At 41.4% G+C, this 25,976-nt stretch overlaps 1 protein-coding gene across 1 annotated transcript in view; it reads left to right on the top strand.

Annotated features, from left to right (window-relative positions):
• Nucleotides 1–7,322: 7,322 nt before the first annotated feature.
• The window catches only part of LOC146616609 (protein mono-ADP-ribosyltransferase PARP14-like), a 35,697-nt gene continuing 17,043 nt past the window's right edge, over nucleotides 7,323–25,976 (top strand). Inside the window, exons 1-6 of the mRNA XM_085374323.1 lie at nucleotides 7,323–7,488; nucleotides 7,604–7,704; nucleotides 16,686–16,716; nucleotides 18,118–19,655; nucleotides 19,882–20,112; nucleotides 20,259–20,480. Of these exons, the coding sequence (XP_085230449.1) occupies nucleotides 7,323–7,488; nucleotides 7,604–7,704; nucleotides 16,686–16,716; nucleotides 18,118–19,655; nucleotides 19,882–20,112; nucleotides 20,259–20,480 (2,289 nt within the window). The remainder of the gene's footprint in view (nucleotides 7,489–7,603; nucleotides 7,705–16,685; nucleotides 16,717–18,117; nucleotides 19,656–19,881; nucleotides 20,113–20,258; nucleotides 20,481–25,976) is intronic.

The raw sequence follows: 25,976 nt of genomic DNA, 5'->3' as shown, positions 1-25,976 counted from the left end.
TATCTACTCATATATGCTTAGAGTTGTATAATCAATGTCATGTTGGTAGAGGGTTGATCCTTAGGAGTCTGCAAAGACTTTGTGTGCATTCCAGAGTGTTCTGGCATTCACACCCACATCCTGGGAGCATGGGAGAGGTCGTACCTTCTCTTATTGTTTCATGGTAGGATAAACATATCTATATCTATATCTGCTGGACTTCCAGACCAGCAGGTTTAGGGAAGTCCTTTATGGGGTCACATCTTGACCACACACACACACACGCATACCTAAACACACACACATACCTACACATACACACAGACGGTACTCTTTGTATACATGTACACCTATGTAAGATGTCATATGTTAATGAACCTATGTATATTCACGTAACCTCAATAAAAGAGCAGTGTTATGAGGGAACGGACAAGAGCAACTGGGGCCGACCGAAGGAACGGCGTTTGTCCAGTTGGTCTCCCTCGTATATATGGGCGACGGTGGCTCAGGGGGTTGGGAATCGCATCTGTAACCGGAAGGTCGCCGGTTCGATCCCTGGGCTCTCTGTCCTGGTCGTTGTGTCCCTGGGCAAGACACTTTACCCTACTTACCTACTGGTGTTGGCCAGAGGGGCCGATGGCGCGATATGGCAGCCTCGCTTCTGTCAGTCTGCCCCAGGGCAGCTGTGGCTACAACTGTAGCTGCCTCCACCAGTGTATGAATGTGAGAGTGAATGAATAGTGGTATTGTAAAGCGCTTTGGGTGCCTTGAAAAGCGCTATATAAATCCAATCCATTATTATTATTATTATACGAGAATCACAAAGAACTTTGCCTACTCGTGTCTTGCTTTGCTGTGTAGTTAAATTGTCTTGAACGTTCCAGCGAATAGGTTTAAGCCAGCGGTCCCCAACCCCCAGGCCACGGACCGGTACCAGTCCGTGAGTCGTTTGGTACCGGGCCCCGAGAGTTGAGGCTCAGGTGTGAAATGTATGGTTTTCAGGATTTTTATTGGTTTTTAGCATTATTTTGTTATCGTTTTTATCGTTTACTCGGTTTTCCTGGGTCTTTTCACGTGTGTTATGAATAAATCTTCTTTTTTTTGGTACCGGTACTAGTTTTATTTTATTGTATCTATCCACGACACCTTAAAGGCCGGTCCGTGAAAATATTGTCAGGCATAAACCGGTCCGTGGTGCAAAAAAGGTTCGGGACCGCTGTTTTAAGCTACAAACCTATCATTAAGACAATAACAGGCTGAACTACATTAAACATTACTGTCACGGTATTGGGTCGTGTGACCCAGCGTGTGGGTGTTAATGTATTTTGTATTCATTTGTGTTCTAGTTTCAGTTTAGCTCATCTAATTTATTTCTAGGTTGCTGTTTAGTCCTTTGTTTCTTAGTTCCTTTTGCCATCTCCCTCTGTACTAAGCCTCCCTGGTTCATGTTTCTGTTCATCCGTGTTTAAGGAATTGTGGTCTCATGTATTGTTTGAGTTCCATGTGTTATGTTCTGCCTCTCAGTCTGCGTCTTTGTTTAGTGGTTTATTGTTTCCTGTTGTATTTTGAAGGATTGTGTCTTATGTTAGTGTGTCCAGCTTTGCTCCCCTGTCTAGTTAACCCCAATCTCTCCCAGCTGTGTCTCCCTCCTGTTTTCCATTCCTTGATTACTTCCCTGTGTATATTAGCCCTGTGTTTGCCCTTGCTCAGTGTCGCGTCGTACCCTCAGATTCTGCCTGTGTGTTTCCGTTTCTCAGTGTTCATTGTTCTGTTCATGTTTTTTTCATTGCCAGCAATAAAGCTGTGGTTTTCTATTGAAATTTGGCTTCACGAGTCCTGCGTTTGGATCCTCACCTCTGCCTGCCTGCCTGCACACAGAGCCCTGACACATACGTTTGAATTTTTTTTTTTCTTATTTTCAGTCTCCCCCCCCCCTGAAATTTGCGTGTCTGTCTGGTATGGAGCCCCACAAGGGACATGCGTCATCTGTTCCTTGTTTATTGTATTTACTTTCACTTCTCCTGTCCTGTCATTAGGTTCATGTGTGTCAGCTGTTCTCCCTCATGTGTTTCCACCTCCCCTAATCATCCCTGTGGGTATTTAGTCTCTGTGTTTCATCCAGTCTGTGTTGCGTCATCTGTGTTACTTCCCCATGTTTCCACAGTTCTAGCCTTCATACTCTTCTTCGTCATGGTCTTCAAAATTTCATAGTTCCAGTTTAGTTGTCTTGCCTGCACTCGCCTTAGCTTTTGCTTGCCTTCTTCAGGTTGTAGAAGCATATTTGTTATAGTTGTTGTTGCTGACTTCAGATCTTCCTCAGAAACATGATGTATCCTAAATCTGCCATGTGTTTTTTCTGATATGTTTGAATTTTTTTTTTCAACGTATTTTTTTTTTTACCACCACCCCCCCCCCCTGAAATTTGCGTGTCTGTCTCGTACGGAGCCCTGCAAGGGACATGGGAGAAAAAAAAGAAGATGAACTTCTGCGAGATCTTGCAACAGTAACTTGGTATCTCGCAAAACTATTCCAAGATCTCGCAAAAGTCAAAGTCCATACAACTCCAGGTCTGAAGGCCTGAAACCTTAGGAACAACCACAGTGATGGAGGATACACACCCATGTGAGAGATTCATAGATTTTTATTTTGAGCTTGGACTACACTGTAAAGACATTAAACAGTAGACACAGTTTTCATATAAGTGAGAGACATCTGAAGAGAGTTCTTAGCACAAGGGGACACACTCGTCACAAAGCGTACTCTGACCTAGCAGTCTTGGTTGAATTCATTGACAACCAATTGCAGTACTCTGGGCAGCTTCACGGGTACCGCTGGATGTACACTAAATGCAGGGAATATGGACTACGCGTGAGGAAAGAGGACGTGCGCTTGGTGTTGAAGGAGCTGGATCCTTGAGGGGTGGCACTGAGGCAAGCAAGATGTTTCAGGCAAAGGAACTATTTTTTAAAAGGGCCGAACTTCATCTGGCACATGGACTCCTACAAAAAACTGAAGCCATATGGCATCTGTATCAATGGGAGTATTGATGGTTCCTCAAGAAAAATAATCTGGCTTAGTGCGTACACAACAAATAGTCCGAAAGTGATCGGGGGGTATTACATAAAAGCCGTGCAGCTTTTAAAGGCTGCCCTAGAGTTGTGAGGGGCGATCTTGTCCTTATTTGCAGACATCAAAGACAACAGGTACTTTGATGGTGGGTTTCTTGACAAAAACCACCTTCAGTTTTGTTTCATGGGACTTATCCAGGTGAGTTAATAAATTATGTTTTGTTGCATGCATGGATGTATGCATGTGTGAGTGAGAGATAAAGGGAACGGAGGAAGTGATAGAGAAGTAGTACACGAAGTATAGTGAAAGATGAGACCTGGGCCAGGTTGAGGGAATGGAGAGACTTGCAGGAAGAAAGAGACAGAAGAGGTTATGTGGAGAAGGGGGTAAATGAAATGAAAATTGTAATTGGCTCCTTAAGGAAGAGCTCAACAATAAAGATTACGGTAACGTCTATGTTCAAGATGTTGACGTGGCTTATGAAAACTTCTTATCTGTAATATTAAGTCTTTACAATAAACACTGTCAACCACTGCTAACCTACTGCATCACGGTATGGTACGGCAGCTGCACCAAAGCAGATAGAGTGAGGCTTCAGAGTGTGGTCAAGACAGCACAAAAGATCATCGGCTGCCCTCTCCCCTCCCTGATGGACATTTATTCCTCCCGCTGCCTCACCAGAGCAGCAAACATTATCAAGGACAGCTCCCACCCTGGCTTCAACATGTTCAGCCTGCTTCCCTCAGGGAAGCGCTACACGTGCATCAGCACAAAAACCCACAGACTCAAAAACAGTTTCTTCCCTAAAGCGATAACCACCCTGAACTCACACATGCACAGATAACACAGCCCCCCACTTCCCACTTCCTCTATGGACCACCACTGTGCAATACCAATTCTATGTGCAATAACTCAACTGTATATACATAACACTATTTATTACATATTACTTACGTCTTGTATATTGTACATTTTACATATATATATGTTTTTCCCTTTGTTAATACTGTCCATATGTACATAGTGCTGCAGAACTGTACCCCCCCCCCCAGCATGTTTACACTGAGTAGGAGATGCTCTGTATCTCATTGTACAACTGTATAGTGACAATAAAGGCATTCTATTCTATTCTAACCGGTGCATAAAACAAAGAAAACTGTAAACTCAAAAAACATGGCTAACAACGGGGATACTGAACTTTATGTAGACTTTATGTAGCTTCATGCAGTTTTTCTATTTAGCTACATTCATATAGTTTTTGAGTGTGGAGAAGGAAATGTGATGCAAGGGGCATGACAGTGTGACTGGATATAAAATTAATGGTGCCCCCATCAGCTGACCTGTTTTTCATGGGTTCCTTAGCTGTTATATCACAAGGCAAGCACCATCCAGTTTCATTATATGAGAAGGAAGATATCTCTATCTCTACAGCTAATATACCAAAACAATCTAGATGGATAAACAGCAGGCCAAAGGAAAATGTGTGTCATGGTGGGGTACGCCGGTTTCTTTGAGAGAACATAACCAAAAGCAAAAAATGAGAGAGGACACTGAACTTTAAACAAAAGCGAGCCTTTATTTGGGCTGATGGCAGGAGTAAAAACAAAAGCTAAGGCCAAACATTGACAGTGTACAGCTGATTGTGATTCAATTTTATTTATATAGCACCAAATCACAACAACAGTCGCCTCAAGTTGCTTTATATTGTACAGTAGATCCTACAAATATAGATACAGAGAAAAACCCAACAATCATTTGACCCCCCTATGAGCAAGCACTTTGGCAACAGTGGGAAGGAAAAACTTTCTTTTAACAGGAAGAAACCTCCGGCAGAACCAGGCTCAGGGAGGGGCGGCGCTATCTGCTGCGACCGGTTGGGGTGAGAGAAGGAAGACAGGACAAAAGACATGCTGTTGAAGAGAGACAGATTAATAGCAGGTATGATTCAATGCAGAGAGGTCTATTAACACATAGTGCATGAGAAAGGTGACTGGAAAGGAAAAACTCAGTGCATCATGGAATCCCCCGGCAGCCTACGTCTATTGCAGGATAATAAATGGGATTCAGGGTCACCTGATCCAGCCCTAACTATATGCTTTAGCAAAAAGTAAAGTTTTAAGCCTAATCTTAAAAGTAGAGATAGTGTCTGTCTCCTGAATCCAAACTGGAAGCTGGTTCCAGAGAAGAACCAGCAGAAGTGAATTATAATTTTACTGAATTTACGTTTTTTAATGCCTGTTAGGGCTGAATGAATATGATTTGATTTTTCTGGAATTTGTGTTTTCACTGCCTCACAGTGTGATTTCTTTTGTATATGTTTGGGTTCCATCTGGAAATTGTTTTCTGGTTCACAGATTCACAAACTCCGAAAACAAACAAAACAATTCTTGTTTTCAGCAGCCAATCACTTACTATATGTTAATGACAACAAAGCTGTAAGTCTTTTACACATGTATTAAACGTACTTTGCCACACAAGTCAACAACAAATTCCTGGAATAATTCATCATACAGAAGTGCACGTATTTGTAGATGTACATAAAGCACTTGGATAAGACAACTCTTTATTGCCGTTGCACAGTAACACCTAGTACAATAGTACACTGAAATTAGAAAATGTCCCATGTCGCCACAAAGCACTACTAAACACAACAAAACAACACAGTAACTTTAAAGTGATTATTATTTGTAATAATATCTTTCTTACTGCCACAAACCTGTTCGTCGGTGTCACTGTCAGATTAATACCCATGGTCAATTAGATCTGGGACGAAATCATCTGTCTCACTGTCAGATCCAAGTAATTTCACCTCTGAATCTTCGTCGGTTATCCTGACAGAGAAATCCTCTTCAGATGAGAACTGAACTGCTCACGGTACTTCATCTTTCGTGCAAATGTAAAATCTCAGAAGCTTCAATTTGGTTTGTTCGTAAAGTTTGCCAACAGTGTCATTTTAAAGGAATCTGATTTCTTTTAAAATCACAGATATCAATGATAAAGTCTTCAACTCTCCCTTTTGGCGAGTTCCCATCTGGGGAGAAGGAAAAAAACAAAAAAACTAAAAAAAAACCACACAGGTCCTTTCCCACTTCCAAAATCTGAGCTAGAGTTGTTTTTTCTACTGTTGCATGTCTTTTTCCTCCACCATTTCTGGTTCTCACTTGATGGTATTCAGTACTGCTTAAATGAAGCCATCCGATTTAAATTTTTATGCAGGTCCTCTCTCCTGTAGCGTTTCTCTTTCTTGCCATTCTTGCTTGTGGAACACACCGGATGGACCACACAGTGCACCTTTGGTTTTTGATCTTTCTTTCCGTGTTGCAATTTTATCTCTTAGGTTCTGCAGAAGAGTCTCTTTATCTGTGCTGTACTTAGTTTGTTGACAGAAGGACTTGACAGCTACTCTGTCACCATATGTAGTTATGCATGACGGATAGCACTGCCTTATCCACCTGCAGACATAAAACATTAAAGAAATGCTATAAATGAAATTCAGTTCCCAGAGGAACCCACCCGAGAGGTTAATAAAGTTTTATCTTATAAAAAAAAAAAAAAGATTTCGTGAAGTAAGGTTTAAGTAAGATAAGTTCCACCAAGTATTTCGTGCCATGACGTCCACGTTACCATTATTCATGGCAAAGCCAGATAACAATATGAAATTTCTAAACATATGTTTACTTGATGTTTAATGAACCTGAACATAATTACAAGAGTTAATATTAAAGGCTTGCATATACAAATTCTGTTTTTCAACAAGTTACTCGCCTTCTCAACTCCAGTGTTTTATGCTATCTTGTTCTTTCACTTACTGAATTTATACGTACTTTGTCTTGTTGCATGTGCATGATGTCCTCTTGTGAGACCTCTCTTGACCGCAGGAAATGCTCTAAATCCTCCTCCATACCGTACCCTTCTGGTACAGAAACAGAACCGAAAAGTAGCAGGATCTTTTGTGAGATCTTGCAAAAGTTCATTAAAAAATTTTTCCCTCCCATGTCCCTTGCAGGGCTCCGTAGTCCGGTAACCGTTGTTTGGGTTACGAGTTTACTTATTTTTCTAATAATTCCACCTATGTAAATATTATATGAAACATTAAAAGCTTTTTGTTTTTTTTAAAAATTGCATTTCAACATTTCTAACACTGAGACTTAGAGGTTGTTTTTTTTTAGTTTCCACTTATGGGCGGATACCAGTCCAAGTGTAGTCTACTTATACCAGTGAAGCAGAAAGTGAAAGAGTTTATTCTCCTTTGTGCGTCTTCCCGGCGTCTAACGATGGTCGAGGTATACTCCTATCCTCTGCTCGTCGGATTTGGAGAAACCAACATACCCAGATTAGAAATAATGTTGGTGAAGTACTTTAGTAGTGAGAAATCTGACTGTGAGATCGAGTATGAAAATGGCAGCAGCACAGCGGTAGTGCACTTCAGGAGAGAGGAGGGTAAGTTTGGCACCATAAAGTGAACTGAAAGTAATAATAACAACAATAATAATAGCTTCTACGCAGTATTATCGGTGGAGTTATTCACTGCAGATTTTTTTCTCTTGTGTCACAGATCAGAAAAATGTTCTGGCGAAAGAGTCTCATCAGATCAGTTTGGAAAAGGGTGTCTTGAAGCTGACGGTTTGTTTACCCACTGAAGAGAAATCTTCACAGGTATTATTCACAATAGGCTGGTGTAATCAAGGGAGATCTGCATACCAGTAAAATGTTCAAGAATAGTTTTGTATTCCCTTGTCAATATAAATACAATAATGTAAAATATAGTAATGTTACACTATTTGTGGGTGGAAGGATTACGATTAGTTTATATTAAACTGATCTCCGTCTTGGTTTTGAGCGGTTTTTCCGATTTTGGAAGTCGCGTGACTTAACATGAACTCAAAGCTGTTCTCGCTGATCTCTCTTCCTTTTTTTGTTTACTTCCCTTTATTTTTAGTCTTTGCACAAAAAAAACCCATTTACAATATAAATATGTGTAGGCTTATTCTTCTTATGACATTTTATATTTTCTTTTCTGGCAACACTTTAACATAAGGCTTACTTGGTACAAAAAAATGAAACATTCATTAAAAGGATATTGGGTCACATTTTCACATAAGAAAGCAGCATCTTTACATGAATCCTTCAGTAGTTCTAAAGATGAAAAAATGATTTTTAATTCAGTCTTCAACCCATTTAGGGAAGGTTTTTTGTTTTGCCATTTACACTGTGGTATTTGCCCATAACATTGCGTGTTTCTGTGTTTCTGCTGCTGGGTATTATCCATTGATTATTTTAAATTGCATTTCTTTAACTTTGGGTGGGATAGGCCATTTCAAAATGTTTATATTTGTTTGTTATTTTAATATTATCCCTTTTAATTTTGTTTTATTGTTGGTAATAAACTAATCATTTGATTCAGGTGGGTTGACCCAGGGTGATATCTAAAACCTGCAGGACACTGGCCCTCGAGGCCTGGAGTTCAACACCCCTGCTCTAGACTATAGAAATAAGATGTTTCCTCCTCCCCCCCCCATGTTCAATCCACTTGGCTTTAGACCTCACATATGCTCCTTTAGCCTTATCCAGGTACTTTGTCTAGTTGGTTTTTTTTTTGGTTTTTTTTTTACATCAACAGTGAAGTCCAGGTTTTATTTATTTATTTATTTTTTGCCTGTCTCGTTTGGTTCTTTTGCTATGAGAATTATTGTCTAAAGGCGAGGAAAGATGCCCAACGGATTTACTTTACCAAACTGACCATCCCAGCCTTGCCGTAATGGTCTATTTGATTCACCTTTTATTGTTTATTTTATTTTCACTTGCTAGATATGGGACAGACTTGAATGAGGAAAAGAGAAGGGAGAAAGGAAAACGGGGGGGAAGGGAAAAAAAACAGTGGAGAAGAGGGACAGGGATAAAGGGCAAAAAAACAAAAACCAACTAAATAAGCAGACAAAAATAAAATAAAATACATATATCAATCACCTGTTGAGAAAGAAAAGTTGGAATGTTACATTTCAGACACTTCGATAAGTCTTCACATATCTCGCGCCAAAACTTCTGAACTGGTGGACAGAACCAAAGAGCGTGGATATAATTGTCCGGTGTATTGGTTTGACAGTGTGAGCAGTTGTTGGTAGACATAAAGCTCTTGAACATCCGATGACCTGTATAGTGCACTCTATGTAGTATTTGTATTGAATTAATTGAAGACTGGGATTTCTAATTAGATGAAAGGTTTTTAAGCAAATCTGAGACCAGAAGTTTAGGTCTAAGTTAACTGATAAATCCGCTTCCCATTTTGCAATAGGAAGTGATATTGAGCTGATCAGCTCCATCACCTAGTGGGGGTGGGGGGTCATAGTTTGGTCCCGCCTTCACTGTTGTGATTGGTGTGGGGGTAGGGACAGGCTTAGGGCGTCGGGGGGTTCCCCGGAGGCATCTTCCTTGGGGGGCTCAACCCGGGGTAGCGGTCATGTCCGGTTAGGGGCTCTGTTGGCTCTCAGGTGACTGTTTCCTCGCGGCTGCGTGCAGCGGGGCTAGGGGAGGGTCTGTGCTGACGGACGTGGGTTACTGACCTGGTAGCCTGGCTGCCCCTGGGTGGGTCCGGGATGGGCGTGAGGTTCTGGGGGCGCTCCGTCTCTGGGCTGGGGCCCGGGCCGGGCCTCGGGGGCTTGGGTCCTGGTTGGTGTGTTGCCGGGGTTGTGGGCGGGTGGGTGCATGGGGGCCCAGCCCTGGAGCAGGGTGCCGCCGGTGCATCGAGCCACCTGGGGGGCTCTTCAACTGGTGGGGAAGATTGTCACATCTCGCAGGAGCTTTCCTCTCCTCAGGAGCTCTCTCTGCAGGAGGGGGAGACACAGGAGAGGTGGAGGAAGATCTCAGCCTGGGTGTTTATTGTCTTATGTAGTCTGGAAGATGAGTGGATGGTGGGGTGGGTGCAGTTTTCTCTGTGGTGGGGTTGGGTGGACTGTCCCGGGCTCTGTGGGGCCAGGAGGCGCTGCTGCGCTGGGCCCCGGTCTGGATGGGCCTGGGCCCCCTTTCCCTGGCGGGTCGCGGAGTATGGGGGTGCCTACTGGGGTCAGCGGGGGAGCTGGCCCCAGGGAGGGGTCACTTGCCCCTCCCTTCCTTCCCTCCCCATCTCCAGCTGCCTCCCTCTTCCCGCTCCACCACAACCACCCACACATGCAGGACCTTGGAGTAGGGGTATGTCACCAGGGTGCAGAGGAGGCTACCCCCCCCTGTCCCCTTCTGGCTGCCTCTGCCTCAATTTTATCCCACAACTTAGACATTCACATTACTCACACTCTCATTACACATACATATAGGATCTTGGGGGTGGGCACGATACACGGAATCCAAAGTACCATGAGGGTGTACACCCCACCCCTGGCGTCATTGCCCACCTCTCAATGTTAAATACACGTAGACATTGAGGGCTAGCAGGACGGACCATGCGCTTACCTGCTGCTCTCTGGCAGGTAGCTCCATGCCCTCCTGGGTTTTAAATGCACCTTAGAACACACATGCATCAACATTACAATGAGCGGGTGGAGGGAGGTTTGGAGTCTTCTCTCACCCCCGTTCTCTGCGAGTTGGCCGTCCGACTGCGGTCTGGAGTGTGGAGCCTTCCTGCTGCTGCGGAGTCGGGGCGGTCTGCCTCCCCCCACCGCAGGGAAAAGGGTAACACCACCTGGGTCTGGGTGCAGTTCCCCCCTCCGGCAAGGGTACCTAGACCCGGTTTGTTGAGTACGCTTGGGGAGTGTGATCGTGTGTACAGCGTCTCTTTATGTCTCTCTCCACGTTGGTTGAGTGTGGAGTAAGTGCATATGAGAGCATGAGGGTGGGAATGGATGTTTGTATATGTGTGTGCCTGTATTTCTGTGTCTATATGTCAGGTTGGGTGTCAGGCGCCACCTCTCTGGGGACATCTTAGGCCCTCCAAGGTTTGGAGGCCTATCTCCCCCTACCACCACTTCCCCTGCCAGTGGCGGACTCCCTCAGACATCGGTGCGTTGGTGGTTCTATGTGTCCGGGGATGGGCGTCCAGGTACACACCGGCTCACTCCTTGGCGGCCGCTTATCGGGGCCTGGAGCCTGGGGCTCGCTCGGGCCACTTCGGAGGTGGGGTGCCCCCGGCCTCTCGGCCTGGGGCTCGGTCACTCAGGCACGGCTGGCTGCCGGCGGAGCTCACGGGCGCGTCACTGCAACCCCCCCTGGCTTCTGCTCCGCGGCTGCTGAGTGAGCCCTCATCTGGGACTCTCCTCAGCTCTTTCTGGGACAGTGGCGCGGCTGCCCCTCTGTTGGTCTTCCTTGGTCTCTTGTGTTCTGGGGGCTTCTGGATGTCTGGAGTTTTGATCTCCTCCATACCTGCTTCATGCCCTGGAGGACGGGGCTGTGGCCCCCCCACACCCTCTAGCAGATCATTACATGAAGGAACCTTTTTTAAAAAAAAAAACAAGCGCGTCCATGCTCACAGGTGTACACACGGGTGATCACACCCACAAACTACACCCTTTTTGGCTCCTACCTCAAAGCACACTGTGTTCTGTTGATCTTATGTGCTGCACAATAATGTTTAATATTTAGTATTTACTGTCATATTCCCATATATCATTGTGATGTTGTTTATTCTATTACTCTTGTTCTCTTCTGCTTGTTTTCTTTTTCCTTTCTCAGCAGGTGATCCAGGTGATTGATATATGCATTTTTGTCTGCTCATTCTGTTGGTTTTTGTTTTTTGCCCTTCTCCCCCGTCCCTCTTCTCAGCTGTTTCTCTTTCCCTCTTTCTTTCTCCCCTTCTTTCCCCCAGTCAAGTCTGTCCCGTATTCAGTAAGTGAAAATAAAATAAACAATAAAAGGTGAATCAAATGGACCATTACGGCAAGGCTGGGATGGTCAATTTGGTAAAGTAAATCCGTTGGGCATCTTTCTTTGCCTTTAGACAACAATTCTGATGGCAAAAGAGCCAAACGGGACAGGCAAAAAAAAGAAAAAAAAGAAAAAGAAAAAGGAAGTGATATTGATTCATCTGTTTTAGAAAGCATTCTGTATATTTTGGATAGTAATTTGGGGGTTTTAAGAGTAAGAAATTGAACCACACTTGGTGGTGTTTGTAGTTCAACTTGACCCGGTTTAAATTTCTTTTTTACTATGGATTTAATTTGTTGATATTCTAAAATTCTTTTCTTGTTGATCCCATATTGTGTAACTAGTCCGTCAAACGTAATAAAGTCTGTTCCTTCTAGTACATGTTCTAAATATTTGATTCCTTTACCACTCCAATCTGAAAAGTTTATCATATTATTGTTTTGTAATATGTCAGGGTTGTTCCAGATAGGTGTACGTTTGCATGGGATTAATGAAGACGCCGTCAATTTTAGAAACTCCCACCATGCTGTCAGAGAAGAGCTGATGTTGATGCTTTTGAAGCATTCATGTCGTTGGATGTTTGAGCTGATAAATGGTAGGTCTGAGATCTCTAGATTATTGCAAAGTGCTTGTTCTACATCTAGCCAAGGTTCATCTAAGAGGGTATGTTTTAGCCATCCTGAGATAAACTGAAGCCTGTTGGCTAAGAAGTAGTGCTGAAAGTTAGGCAGTTCTAGTCCTCCTTTATCCTTGGTCTTTTGTAGTGTTTTTAAGCTGATACGTGGGGGTTTATTTTTCCAAAGGAATTTGGACATACATGAATCTAGAGATCTGAACCAATCTTGTGGCGGTTTAGTTGGGATCATTGAGAATAAATAAATTTTTGGTAAGACCATCATTTTTATAGCGGCAACCCTTCCCATGAGTGATATGGGTAGACATTTCCATCTAACCAGATCACCTTCTACCTTCTTTAAAAGTGGGATATGGTTTAATTTAGTTAGATCTGCAAGCTTGGGAGAAACATTAATACCTAAATATTTTATATTTCCCGATTGCAGTAGTGTAGAAGAGGAATTATGGAGGGAGCAATTAATCGGTAGAACTGTAGATTTTGACCAGTTAATTGAGTAATCTGATATTCTTGCAAAAGAGTTTATCAATTCAATCACCCCAGAGATATTGGTTTGTGAATTTTGGAGAAAGAGTAACACATCATCCGCATAAAGGCTGATTTTATGTTCCACGTTCTTGCATTTTATGCCCTTAATTACTGAATTCTGTCTAATTGCTGCTGCTAGTGGTTCAATAAAAATTGCAAACAGTGAAGGGGAGAGTGGGCATCCCTGCCTGGTGCCCCTCAGGAGACAGAAGCTGGAGGATGTCTGGTCATTTGTTCTAACACAAGCTGTTGGGGAATTATATAATATTTTTAACCAGTTTATGAAAGAGGATCCAAAACCAAATTTGTGTAAAGTTGCAAATAGAAATTTCCAGTTAACTCTGTCAAATGCTTTTTCTGCATCTAAAGAAAATATTGTAGTTTCAATGTTTTTACTGCATGAGTAGTCTATCAAATTTAGTAATCTACGTGTATTTGTTGATGAGTGCCTACCTTTTATGAAACCAGTTTGGTCAGGATGAATTAAGAGGGGGGTTATTTTCTCCAGTCTCTTCGAGAGAGCTTTGCAGATTATTTTAAGGTCTACATTTATAAGAGATATTGGACGATAGCTTGAGGGATATACAGGGTCTTTGCCTGGTTTTAGCAGGAGATTAATGTTTGCAGAATTCATATTTGATGGAAGTCTGCCCTTTTCTTTGATTTCCAACAATGTTCTGTAGAAAACTGGTGCTAGAATCGACCAGAATTCTGCAGGAAAGCCATCTGGACCTGGAGCCTTATTATTGGGCATACTTATCAGAGCTTCCTGGAGTTCACCTGATGTCAGTGGCGAATCCAGTGCCATTGCTTGAGTGTCCAATAATTTTGGAAGAGTTATGTTGTCCAATAACTGATCAATTTCCTTTTTAGATGGGTTTATTTGTGGTGAATACAATCTTTTATAGAAATCCCTGAAAATGTTGTTTGTTTGTTTCGGTTCATATATTGTGTTCCCAGATGAATCTTGAACAGCACATATAGTTGTTTTTTCTTCATTTATTTTTAGCTGGTTTGCTAGAAATTGACCGGATTTATTACCATGTTCATAATTTTGTAGGCGTAGTCTTTGTACTAAGAATTTTTTGTTTTAAAATCAATTATCTCATTTAATTCTAGTTTTGTTTTGCGTATTTTGTTCAATGTTTCCTGATCTTGGTGGGACGTGTAGGCTTCTTCTAGTGATTTGATGGTTTTTTCTAATTCCTGAATATTTTTGTTTTCTTTTTTCTTGTTATGTGATGAGGAAGAAATTATTTTAACTCTCATCACAGCTTTCCCTGCTTCCCATAGAACAGAAGCTGATGTTTCGGGAGTGTCATTATAGTCTCAATATGAAGTCCACTCTTTTTTTAAAATATTTAATAAAGTCTTCATCTTTAAGTAGTGATGTATTAAATCTCCAGTTTTTACTTGGCGTAGTATTATTCTTGTGCATTAGTGTTAAAGATACAGGAGCGTGATCGCTGACACCTATAGGGTGAATCTCAGTGTCTGAAATGTCGCTCAGCAGTGAGCTGCTGACCAAAAAATAATCACCTCCAAGAACAAGTGTGCCATCTAAGTGTTCAGAGAGTGCACTGAAAAAACCGTGAAAGAATGAGATAGATATCTATTTATTTATTTATTTTTAAAGACTGAGACTCTACAGTACGCAGTGGTAGCATCTCTTCCACAATGTAGCCTTCAATCATTTTTTTAAGCTCACCTTCAGATGCTTTCTGTGCTGCTAAAGTAAAATCAAGTTTTGCCTGCTTAGCAGGAGTTGCCGCGGTGTTATCCATGGATGATGAACAAGGATCACTCAGAAGTGTTCATCTATGCTCTCGTGTCAGGTGCTTCAGTAGATTACTCGTGCTATTAACAGCAGCTGATAGTTTTTTCTCCCCAGGACATAGCTTACATATTACTGTAATATTCTTGTCTGCTTGTTTCAGAAAAGTGAAGAGACGGGAATATGTCCATTTCATAAAACAAAAATATTCAGGAATTAGGGAAACACAGCTGGGGCAAATCAGGCCTAACGAGACAAAGGAAGCAAAACCAGATGCATTTACATGAGACACGGACTTTCAAAGTAAAACAGGAAACATAACGCAGACTGAGCTTACAGACACTGGCTGTATCCCAATTCAGGGTCTGCAGCCTTAAAGTACGCAGCCTCAGATTTGCACATAAATAAGTGACATAATATTCAGTACTTAAAGTTTACTCTTCGGGCGCCCCTCATCATTTTTTCGGCAAAATTATCCACACCCACCGCCGCGCTATGCATTCTGGGATATGTTGGGCCACGAAGTCTACACCGCATTCTAATAATGCAAGGCAAGGCAAACATTCTAAACAACAGAATGTTTGCCTTGATTTCTTTGCAAAATAAAAACGTGGCCTTATGTTTAACGCTGTTTTTAAGCCTCAAACATTTAAAGAACTTATTAGAACAGCCAAATAAAAGGTGAAGAAAAGGAAATAACAAAATACAAAACAAGAACAATACCAGCTTCTTTTGGCCCTTACGAGAAGAAAAAGAATGCTTCAAGCAGGAATAAGCCTAGTGTCCTACATATGTCATTATAACAATACTCATACACATTATCAAAGTACTACCCTGTTTTTATGAGTAGCAATTATAACTCCCTCTAGCTCAACACATAGCTAAAACATTGCTTTGCAACCCTCACATTTTTTTCTTTTTTTTTTACTTAACTTGTAGTGACTTTTTTAAGTGTATCTCACAGATCGATTCAAATTCAAATTCAAATTCAAATTTTATTTGTCACGTACACAGTCATACACAGTACGATATGTAGTGAAATGCTTGGACAACTGCTCGTGACCTAAAGAAAACAAAAAAGGAAAAGGCTATGAATAAGATAGGAAATAAATATGAAAAATTAAAAAGGGTAAATTTAACTAGGAAGGAATAAAATATAAATTAAGGTTAAAAATGAAATAACTGTACAACACAAATTAGAATGAAGGGTAAATTTAACTGGGAGAATAAGATAAAATATATAAATTAAAGTTGAAAATAAAATAACTGTACAACAAAATACACAATATAGAACTATATAAGAATGTATGAAGAAATATAAATATTCTTTTACTGTCTATTATAGCATAACCCTCCTTTAGGAATGCTCTTCTGCTGTTGTTTCATACTTCCTGTACCTTTATGGGCTCAAAATGTTGTCATAAATATTTTGTACTTGTAGATCAAATGCGCATTTGTGAACTGTGTTTTGTAACCTTGTAAACCAAAATATGTGAAAATTTTATATTTGTGCATCAACAGATGAGAATATAAGTTACAGATTTTTTGTTAAGGTCTGCTTACAGATACAAAGCAAAAAACTATGTGTAAAACTCTGCGCTCAGGCTCCCTGGCTGTGTGTAACTCTCAGCTTACATGTACAAAATTTGACCCGATTTTTCTTCCTTGCAGCTGATTGGTCAATGTCATGTCAATCACAAATTTAGCAATCCAATCAGAGAACAGATGGGTTTGGCTTTTTGGCTAGATTACTTTTAAGACCAACAGCTATTTATGGCACTGGTCACACAAGACTTCAGTATAATAAAAAAAATGGTGAATAAAATGTATATTTTTATTTGTTCCACACAGGAAGTCCAATTGGATAAAAACAACATGAAATGTAAGTACTGAAATATCCAACACACCAATCATGTGCCATGCATGCAGTGTTGGGAAGGTGCAGTGTTTTAAAATGTATTCCACTACAGATTACAGAATACATGTCCCAGAATGTATTTTGTAACGTATTCTGTTACATTACTCAATCAGAGTAACATATTTTGAATACTTTGGATTACTTAATATATTATCATGCTTTTTACAGCTACATGAATGTACTATTACTGTGTGATTTATTACTATTACTGAAGGTTACTCGCCATGCCAATACCAACTAGATTTTTAAATCTTAATATAAAATGAGTAACAGTAGGGTGGACCCTTGGCAGCAATCTCATAACAAAAACTATTCCGCGCATATATAAAACAGGTTCACGGCTCCGAACCGTAGTAAAGGGACCTGTGGCTAATACATTGGGTTCCGTGTCAGGCTCATAACCAAAAACTAGCTTTACTTTGTTGTCTGGGTTAACTTAGTGAGAGACAGAGAGAGGCATTGAAAGGCTGCTCCAACTGAACTTATTGTTTCGGAGGAAAACACGAACACGGTGTACAGTCGAGTCTTAATAGCTTACTTACAACTGGGCTCGTCAGGCACTCTTCTTGGCTGCAGTGGTTATTATTATATTTGCATGCTTCCAGCTCCCGTTTCTGGTCAGTGACACCTAGTATTTTTTGACTCTCCTTTATATCCCTGCCTCGTGCTCACAAGACACATAGCGGGTATGGCAGTCCATTCTCCCTGCAGCACGATGAAGCAAACATTCTTTAGGGCAGCGGTTCCAAAGCTTTTTTGAGCCATGGACCGGCCTTTAAGGCAACAAAATAATACTATATAATAATAATAATACAACAAAATAATTACAAAAGTACAATTACCAAAAAAACAGAAGATTAATTCATAACACACGGGAAAAGACCCAGAGAAACCGAGTTAGCAATAAAAATGATAAATAAAATAAAATAAAAACCAATAGAACTCCTGAAAACCATACATTTCATACCCGAGCCCCAACTCGCAGCTCGGTACCAAACGACTCACGGACCGGAACCGGTCCATTGCCCAGGGGTTGGGGGACCACTGCTTTAGGAATATGCCTCATATTAAATTAATTTTTGACTAATAATTTAAAAAAAATATTTCTTCATGTCATTAAGCGGGCCGCAAGTGAGGCCGCGAGATTGCAATACAGGCATTACAAAGTAACTGTATTCTGAATTCCACCTTTTTAAACAGTAACAGTAAAGGAATACAGTTACTCATATTTTGTACTCTAAATATGTAACACTGGTACATGTATTCCGTTACTCCCCAACACTGCATGCAGTGAACAGGAAGAAAAAGTCTTTCATATCTACAATGTTTCACATGTTTTTCAAGGTTTTTGTTTTTTTATTACAGCTGTTGAAAAGAATGAAGAGGCCACAGTTAATTGGTTTTCTAAATATTTTAAAAGAGCCCTCTATGGCAAAGAAAAGCCTTCACTAAAACTTCCTGCTGCCATCTCAGAGCCCATTGACAGTGCTATCCTGAGATACCTAGCTAAAAATAAATCAGCAGCACAGACCATTTGTAGTGAAATGGAAAAACATTTCTGCATCGTCAAGCTCCACCAAACCACTGTGACCTTGAGTCCTGTATCTTCTCTACTAAAGCAAAAGGATGCCAAAGCCATCATCAAAGAATGGACTGATACTGTGAAGTCAGCGTTTGCACAATCTGTGTCAAAGTTCAAATCTGTGAAGTTCTGTCCAGATTCAGATGCATGGAAAGAGTCTGAGAAAAAGATCAGAGAGATGTTACTGAATGAAAATGTGATCGTAGTACCTGATAAAGACAGAGGTGCTTTATCAGTGGCTGGTCCTGTTAGTGATGTCGACAGACTGGAGAAATCTCTTTCTGAAATTATTAACAAGATCCACAGGGAGAAATCAAGTAAAACCGAAGAGATCAAAGTGTCACCATCAGTTTTTCATCTCCTATGTCAGAATGGCCTCATGGACAAACTTCTACTTGTGTATCCAGAACTCAAATTGTCACCAGAGAGTCCTAATCTGAAAATAACTGGTTTAGGGGAAGAGATTAATGCAGCAATCAATGCTATATTTGATGCAGTACTTGCATTAAAACGACAGAATCTGGAAATAGATAAATATGTGCTTGAACTGTTGAAGGATGAGCAACAAGAGGAGCTTACAGGTGCTCTCCTCACATCTCATCAAATAAACGCAGCGTTTGAAATCAGTGGAAACAGGGTGCAGCTCCTTGCTGTGTCTGACACAGATCTGTCTCATGCTCAGGACCATCTAGGACAGCTGTTAACATCTCAGTACATTAATGTTGAAGACAGTAATGTCCTGAAGAAGCCAGAGTGGCAGCAGCTGGTCAGTCACTTAGAGCAGGCTAACAGTAAGAAATGCAGAACTCGAATCAACACAACTGCTCAACAAGTCGTGGTGTCAGGCTACAAGGATAGTGTCAAAAATGTTCAGCATCAGCTTGGTGTCTTCTTAACACAGAACGCTCACATTGAAGAAACTGTTGTGGTCAAAGCTAATGCTGTCGTTGAATACTTGAAACATTTCAACACATCTTGGATGGAGAAAGTGAAAGACAAGGTGAGAGTGTCCTACAGAAATGAGGCCATCTGTCTGAGTGGATCCAGAGTGAATGTGACACATTGCAAGACTGTGGTTGAAGGTGCCGTCTCTGCTGTAGTCTTTGACAGTCTGAATGTCTACAAGTCTGGAGTGAAGAAGCTCTTCCAGGAGAATGAAACGCTGTATGTTTCCTCAATCAAAACTAAAACTGGTTGCCTGGTTCAACTAGTCGATAGGCCAGTTCTGCAGCCTACTGGATCTGACCAGTACTTGTATCATATACAGTCCAAAGAGGGTCTGGACATCCTTCTTACAAAGGGAAATATAGAGGCTACCATGGTAATTTGGATTCTTATTATACTTAATCCAGAGCACGTAGTTACTTTATGCCAGATTTTTTACTCACACAAGATGCCAGACTACAAGAGTACACATGTAGATTAACTAATCACCCTATCCTCTAGTTATAAATTATCTTTAATAGTGAAGGGTTTGACGGTTTCTTTTATTATTGTTTTTTGTTTTATTGTTTATAATAGTTATGTTCACTTTCATAAACTTTTAGACAGAGGTGATTGTGAACAGTGTGCCTCCAAACCTCAACCTGAACAGAGGTGCAGTTTCAAAAGCCATCTTGCGTGCAGCTGGACCCAAACTTCAGCAGTCAATAAATGCACAGGGTGCTGCTGGAAATGTTGGTGAGATCATTATTACTGAGGGCTGCCAGCTAAAGAACAAAAAGGTTTTTCACACAGTTGCACCTCACTGGGATAATGGACAATGCACATCTGAAAAGGTAATGTATTCTCATCATAAATAATATATTTTAAATAATCTCTACAGTCTAAAATTGATGACATATGAATATTACTGAAACTAAATGTCATTATATTTATTACTATCATTATTATTATTAAATAGTATTTATTTGTTGCCTTACAGTGTTTGCAAGGAATCTTTATGGATTGTTTGGACATGGCAGAGAATAATAATCTAACCTCCATATCCTTGCCTGCAATTGGCACTGGAGACCTGTGTTTCCCAACAGCTGTCGTAGCCTCCTTGATGTTGGATAAAATCTTAGAGTTTAGCAAAAAGAGAAAACCCAAGCACCTGAAGAAGGTTCATATTGTACTTTACCCCAGTGATAGACAGTGTATTCAGGTAAGAAAAGCTTGCACATTAATATATCACATTCAAATACACAGCAAGTCAAGTTTTTATTTGAACATTGGCTGCTTTTCCCTTGATTTTCACTCCAGTTCTTGTATCTGGCAATTTTCAGCAGAATATTTTTTTTAATTTGTTTTGTTTCTTTTGGCGCTTTACACTGATCTATGAATCATCCAAGCATAACAAAGGCAACTAACTGTTTTGTATTCACATCTTAGTCAAGAACCAACTTTAAATTATTTTTCTTTAAGCATGTCATCTGTTCCCATTTCTTTGCCTGACTACATAAAATATCACAGATAACACAGTTAGACAAACATAAAACAGGATTTTTCACAATTATATTCAAGCTGAAAACTTGGCATCTCAAAATGGTGCACAGTTTGTTCTTCAAAAAAATCTGAGAAAAATGGACAAGTGGAGGACAACGGAAGAAGTGGTGTGCATCTTCTTCTTCTAGATTCAACAAGGTGCAAGAAACATTCCTCGGAGATTCTGGGCCATACTGATATAATAGCAAATGTAATAATGATGTAATAACATATATAAATTATATAATTATATATATAAATTGGCTCCATCTTCAGCTTTAGATGTATAATTTTATGGCCCCCTTGTGAATCACTACCTTATCATGGTAGAGGAGTTTGTGTGTCCCAGGGATCCAAGAGGCTATCTTGTTGGTAGAGTCTCCCATGGTAAATTGGTCCTGGGTGAGGGACCAGACAAAGAGTGATTTTAAAAAAACCCTAAGAGAAGAAAATCCAGGGAATAGTTCACTCGGCCTGGGATAGGGTTACAAAATCAGCTACTGTGGCATGGAACATTACCTCTCTGATGGGAAAGGAGCCTGAGCTAGTACTTGAGGTCAAGAGGTACCAGCTAGATATAGTTTGGTTAGAGTTGCCTGAGGTGAGAGACAGCGGGCTGGGGGTGGGTATCTCCTCAGCTTGCTGCCTATACATTAGAGTTTTCCCCGATGGACGAGAGGGTTTGTTCTCTGCACCTTCGGGTCGGGGAACGGCTCATTACTGTTGTCTGTGTCTATGCGCTAGGGCTATCATGATTAGTCTACTAGTCACAATTACGTCGACTATCAAAATCGTCGACGACTAATTTAATAGTCGACGCGTCGTTTGAAGCTTTATAAGATCCCAAACAGCGCAAGAATAAGTAGTAGGATTTAAGAGTGTAATAATGGACTGAAACAGAAGATGGCAGCACTGCATGTACAAAGATGCCAGCTGCCGTTAAACCCCGAAGAAGAAGACGAAGCTGTGTCCAGTACTGTAGTTGTGTCCAAATTCAGGACCCGCGTCCTCCTGTGCCCGCATTAGTAGGCCGATTACGTTACAGCGACACGACGAAGACTGTCCAAATTCGAAGACTCCAACAAATGCGCCCTTCATTTAGTTAGTGGCCCAACCTATCCCAGAATTCATAGCGCGGCCCAGCGTGGCCCTGCTCAGTTTCCAACAATGGCGACAATTAGTTAGTTTTATTTTACTCTTAATATTCTTTCTGGGTCACAAAATAAATGTTTAACATATTTTCAGGCGAGAATGTAGCTGTGTAAACTTCCAATATCTGCTCAGTTTAAGACACATATTTTCAAAAGCGCTCCGTTTTCGGAAACGTCTGTTACCCACTAGCTCGATAGTTAGCCTCGGTTCAAGGCTCACTAGAGCCGGTGAGAACACCAGTCTCCCGGCAAATCGTTTTTTAAACCCACAGTATTTTATTTGTTCCCGAGTAAATCGGTTTGGCTGAGATTAAAGTTATATTTTTTACACAGCTGAATAAACAGACAGACAACTGTTTATCAGAAGTGTGAGATGCTCGAGAATTTATTCCGGTGTCCTGTTATATTTTAGATAGCAAGGAGCAGACAGCTGAGTTTATTAAACTTAACCGAAACAATCTGCAAATTTCATTAAAATTTAATAAACTATCATCTTGTCTTTATTTTTAGTTAGCACATACCGTAAACACTTAAAGCTGTAAGCTATTGATAGTTATATAAGAGCAGATGCATGCTGGTGCAATAAACTGTACGTTTTACGTCCAGTGGACACATGATCTGATTAGTCGACTAATCGCAAAAATAATCAGTGACTAGTCGACTATCAAAATAATCCGTTGTGGCAGCCCTACTATGCGCCAAATGCATGTGCTCCAACTATAGAAGGATCACACCCCTCAGCCTCCCAGGGAAAGTCTATGCCAGGGTGCTGCAAAGTAGAGTCTCTCCTTTAGTCAAACCTCAGATACAGGAGGAACAATGTGGTTCTTTACCCGCCTGAGGGTACATGGGAATTTGCTTAACCAGTCTACATGTACTTTGTGGACTTGATAATGGATTGGATTTATATAGCGCTTTTCAAGGCACCCAAAGCGCTTTACAATGCCACTATTCATTCACTCTCACATTCACACACTGGTGGAGGCAAGCTACGGTTGTAGCCACAGCTGCCCTGGGGCAGACTGACAGAAGCGAGGCTGCCATATCGCGCCATCGGCCCCTCTGGCCAACACCAGTAGGCAAGTAGGGTAAAGTGTCTTGCCCAAGGACACAACGACCAGGACAGAGAGCCCAGGGATCGAACCGGCGACCTTCCGGTTACAGATGCGATTCCCAACCCCTTGAGCCACGGTCGCCCCTTGAAGAAGGCATTTGACCGTGTCCATCTGAGTATTCCATGGGAGGTGCTTCTAGAGTATCGGCCATTTGATCCTTATTGAACCATTGCAAGAGCTTAGTCCACATAGCCGGTATGAGTCAGATTTGTTCCCGGTGGGCCACGGCTGCCCTTTGTCACCAATTCTGTTCATACTTTTTATGGACAGAATTTATAAGTGTAGCCAAGTAGCAGAAGGCTTCCACTTGGGCGGTCTCAGAAATCCTGTCTCTGCTTTGTGCTGATGATGTGGTTCTGTTGGCTTCTTAAGGTGGTCTTCCAGGGCAGTGATGAAAAGAGGTGGTGATGTGTTTACCAATCGATCAACATCCATACCCTCACTTATGGTCACAAGCTTTGGGTAGTGACTGAAAGAATGACATTGCTGATACAATTGGTGAAAAGGAGCTTTCTCTGAAGGGTGGCTGTCCTTTCTCTTGGAGCTAGTGTGAGGAGTTTGGACATTTGGGAGGGGCTCAGAGTAGAGCCATGCACCTCCTGGGTGAGGTGCATGTCCCACCATGAAGAGGCCTCGGGGCAGACCTAGGATACGCCAACACGTTCTCACTCCCAAAGCGTAACATTTTACGCTAGGTGACAAATCGTCACCATATTACGTTTTCGGCTACCCACCACGTTCCTAAATGACGACCTCGGAAAAAAAAGGAAATATGAGAACCGTCTGGACTGAATCTACACATGTTCGCTCTTTTTCTTCAAATCGCTTAGAAACACGCTATTTAACATCATTAAAGTCCTGGTTAAGGTCAGGAATAAGGTTATGGTCAGGGCTAGGAATAAGGTTAGGTTTAGGGCTGGAATACAGGGCTGGAACGTCTATTACCGCGGGAGCGTCATTGCACTGGATTCCAGCCATAACCCGCCGCGTACCATAAGAACGCCGAAGGTCTCCTTTCGCGTTCCTCAGGAACGCCGCGGGACCTGACAAAACGTCGACATGTTACGCCTCGGGAGTGAGAACGGGCTGGATACGCTGGAGAGATTTGTTAAATTTTTATTTGCTTTATACTTTGACTTTTACTCACTGGTTAGCTGTTGTTATAGAACTATATTAAGTTTGACAAAAAGGAAAGGAAATTAGAATTTCATTCCACATATCCTTCATTTAGCATGACTAAAGATCAGCTTAAAGGTTCCGTACATACAGTCTTCTATGATGAAACAGTACCTACGTTTTGTTGTCTGTAGCACAATACTGGACCCTGTTAATAGTATTAGTTTGGAAGTTGGAGTTTCCATATAATTATGTCTTCGTTTCTTAGCAATGCTGCTTCCCTGCTGACTTATTCATAGTGCTACTTCTTGTGGTGATGTCACATGCTATATTACATATCTAAAACACAGGATTGTGCCAAGGCCTCTTTAATGTCAGTTTTGATTCAATATTTTTAGACTGAGATTTCATAATATGCCAAAGCTTCATTGCACAGATTCTTGGACAAGTTCCAGAGTCTGCTACATATTGACATGATAGCATCACACAGGTGCTGCAGATTTATTAGCTGCTTGTATCCAAATTTCTCTTTCAAGTACATCCCAAGAGTGCTCTACTGGATTGAGATCCAGTAACTGTGGAGGCCAATGGTACAATGTTTTTCCAGTTTTCTATTCTCCAGGGCTGGTGAGCCTGTGTGAATTGTAGTCTCAGTTTCCTGTTCTTAGCTGACAGGTGTGGTCCCCACTGTGGTCTTCTGTAACTCATCTACTTCAAGTTCAGATGTGTTGTGCTTTCATAGATATTTTTCTGCATAACTTGATTGCAATGAGTGGTTGAAATACTGTTGCCTTCCTATCAGCTCAAAGTAGTCTTGCAAGTGTTCTCTGACCTCTGACATTAAAGGTATTTTCAACAGGGAATGCTGGATAATACTGGAACCTCACAGGATATTTTCTCTTTTTCTGACAACTATTTGTAAAACTGAGAGATGAGTATGTAGAAAAATCCCACTAAATTTGCAGTTTCTGAAACATGAAAATATGAATCCATCCTGCCTTTTATCATCGCTTCAGGGCAGCTGCTGATGGTGTAATGATACTGGGGGATATTTTCTTCTCTGGGCCCCTTAATACCAAGGAAGTGTAGACCCTAACGCTGGTGGGCCTAAATGTCACACCACGAGGTTTATTTTCAGAGAAGGAAACCAGGAATAAGTAAACACAATATACACAATAAAAAAAAAGTTCTGTTTAAACTAAAATCCAAAACAAACCTTCAATAAAATTATACTAAACCCAAGAAGAATGTTCATTATATTTTAAGAGAGACAGAAACAATTCCTCTTCTGACGGTGAAACCGCATCAGTCTAGTCCCAGGAACAAGGAATCTCTTCTCTCTGCCTTGTTTCTCCATTGAGCTCATCCTCTTTCGAGGATGCCAATGTTCACATTTTGGACAGAGAGGACAGATGGTTTGAAAGAGGAGTGAAAGAAGCCATCTATGTCCACTGTGAGCGACCATCTTTGAACAGAGGCGGGGGTTTACGACACCAACTCTCTGCCATCTATAATCCAGTTTTGAGATCCCTTCCCAGACGCCTTAACGCCCACTCACATCCTGGGCCATCTGACCTCAGGAATTCGCATGATAAGGTGGGGCCAGGTTTCACAATGAGCTCACCCGAAACTCTGGCTGATTGGGACCCACACCCAGTTTCACACCTTGGCTCAGGCGATTAGAGGATCATCAGGGGGTCCTTTTGTCCCTCTGTGGGGGGTTACTCCCACTAGCTTCTTCAGAACTGAAGAAGCTTCTCGGATGAGAGGTGAAACGTCTTCAAGCAACTTAAA

This window comes from Diplotaxodon limnothrissa, linkage group LG16 (assembly GCF_057381915.1).
Source record: "Diplotaxodon limnothrissa isolate DT_005_m linkage group LG16, D_limnothrissa_male_GT1.1, whole genome shotgun sequence".
NCBI lineage: Eukaryota > Metazoa > Chordata > Actinopteri > Cichliformes > Cichlidae > Diplotaxodon > Diplotaxodon limnothrissa.
The sequence above is the reverse complement of the archived record's forward strand: the minus strand, read 5'-3'. Positions and strand labels throughout refer to the sequence as shown.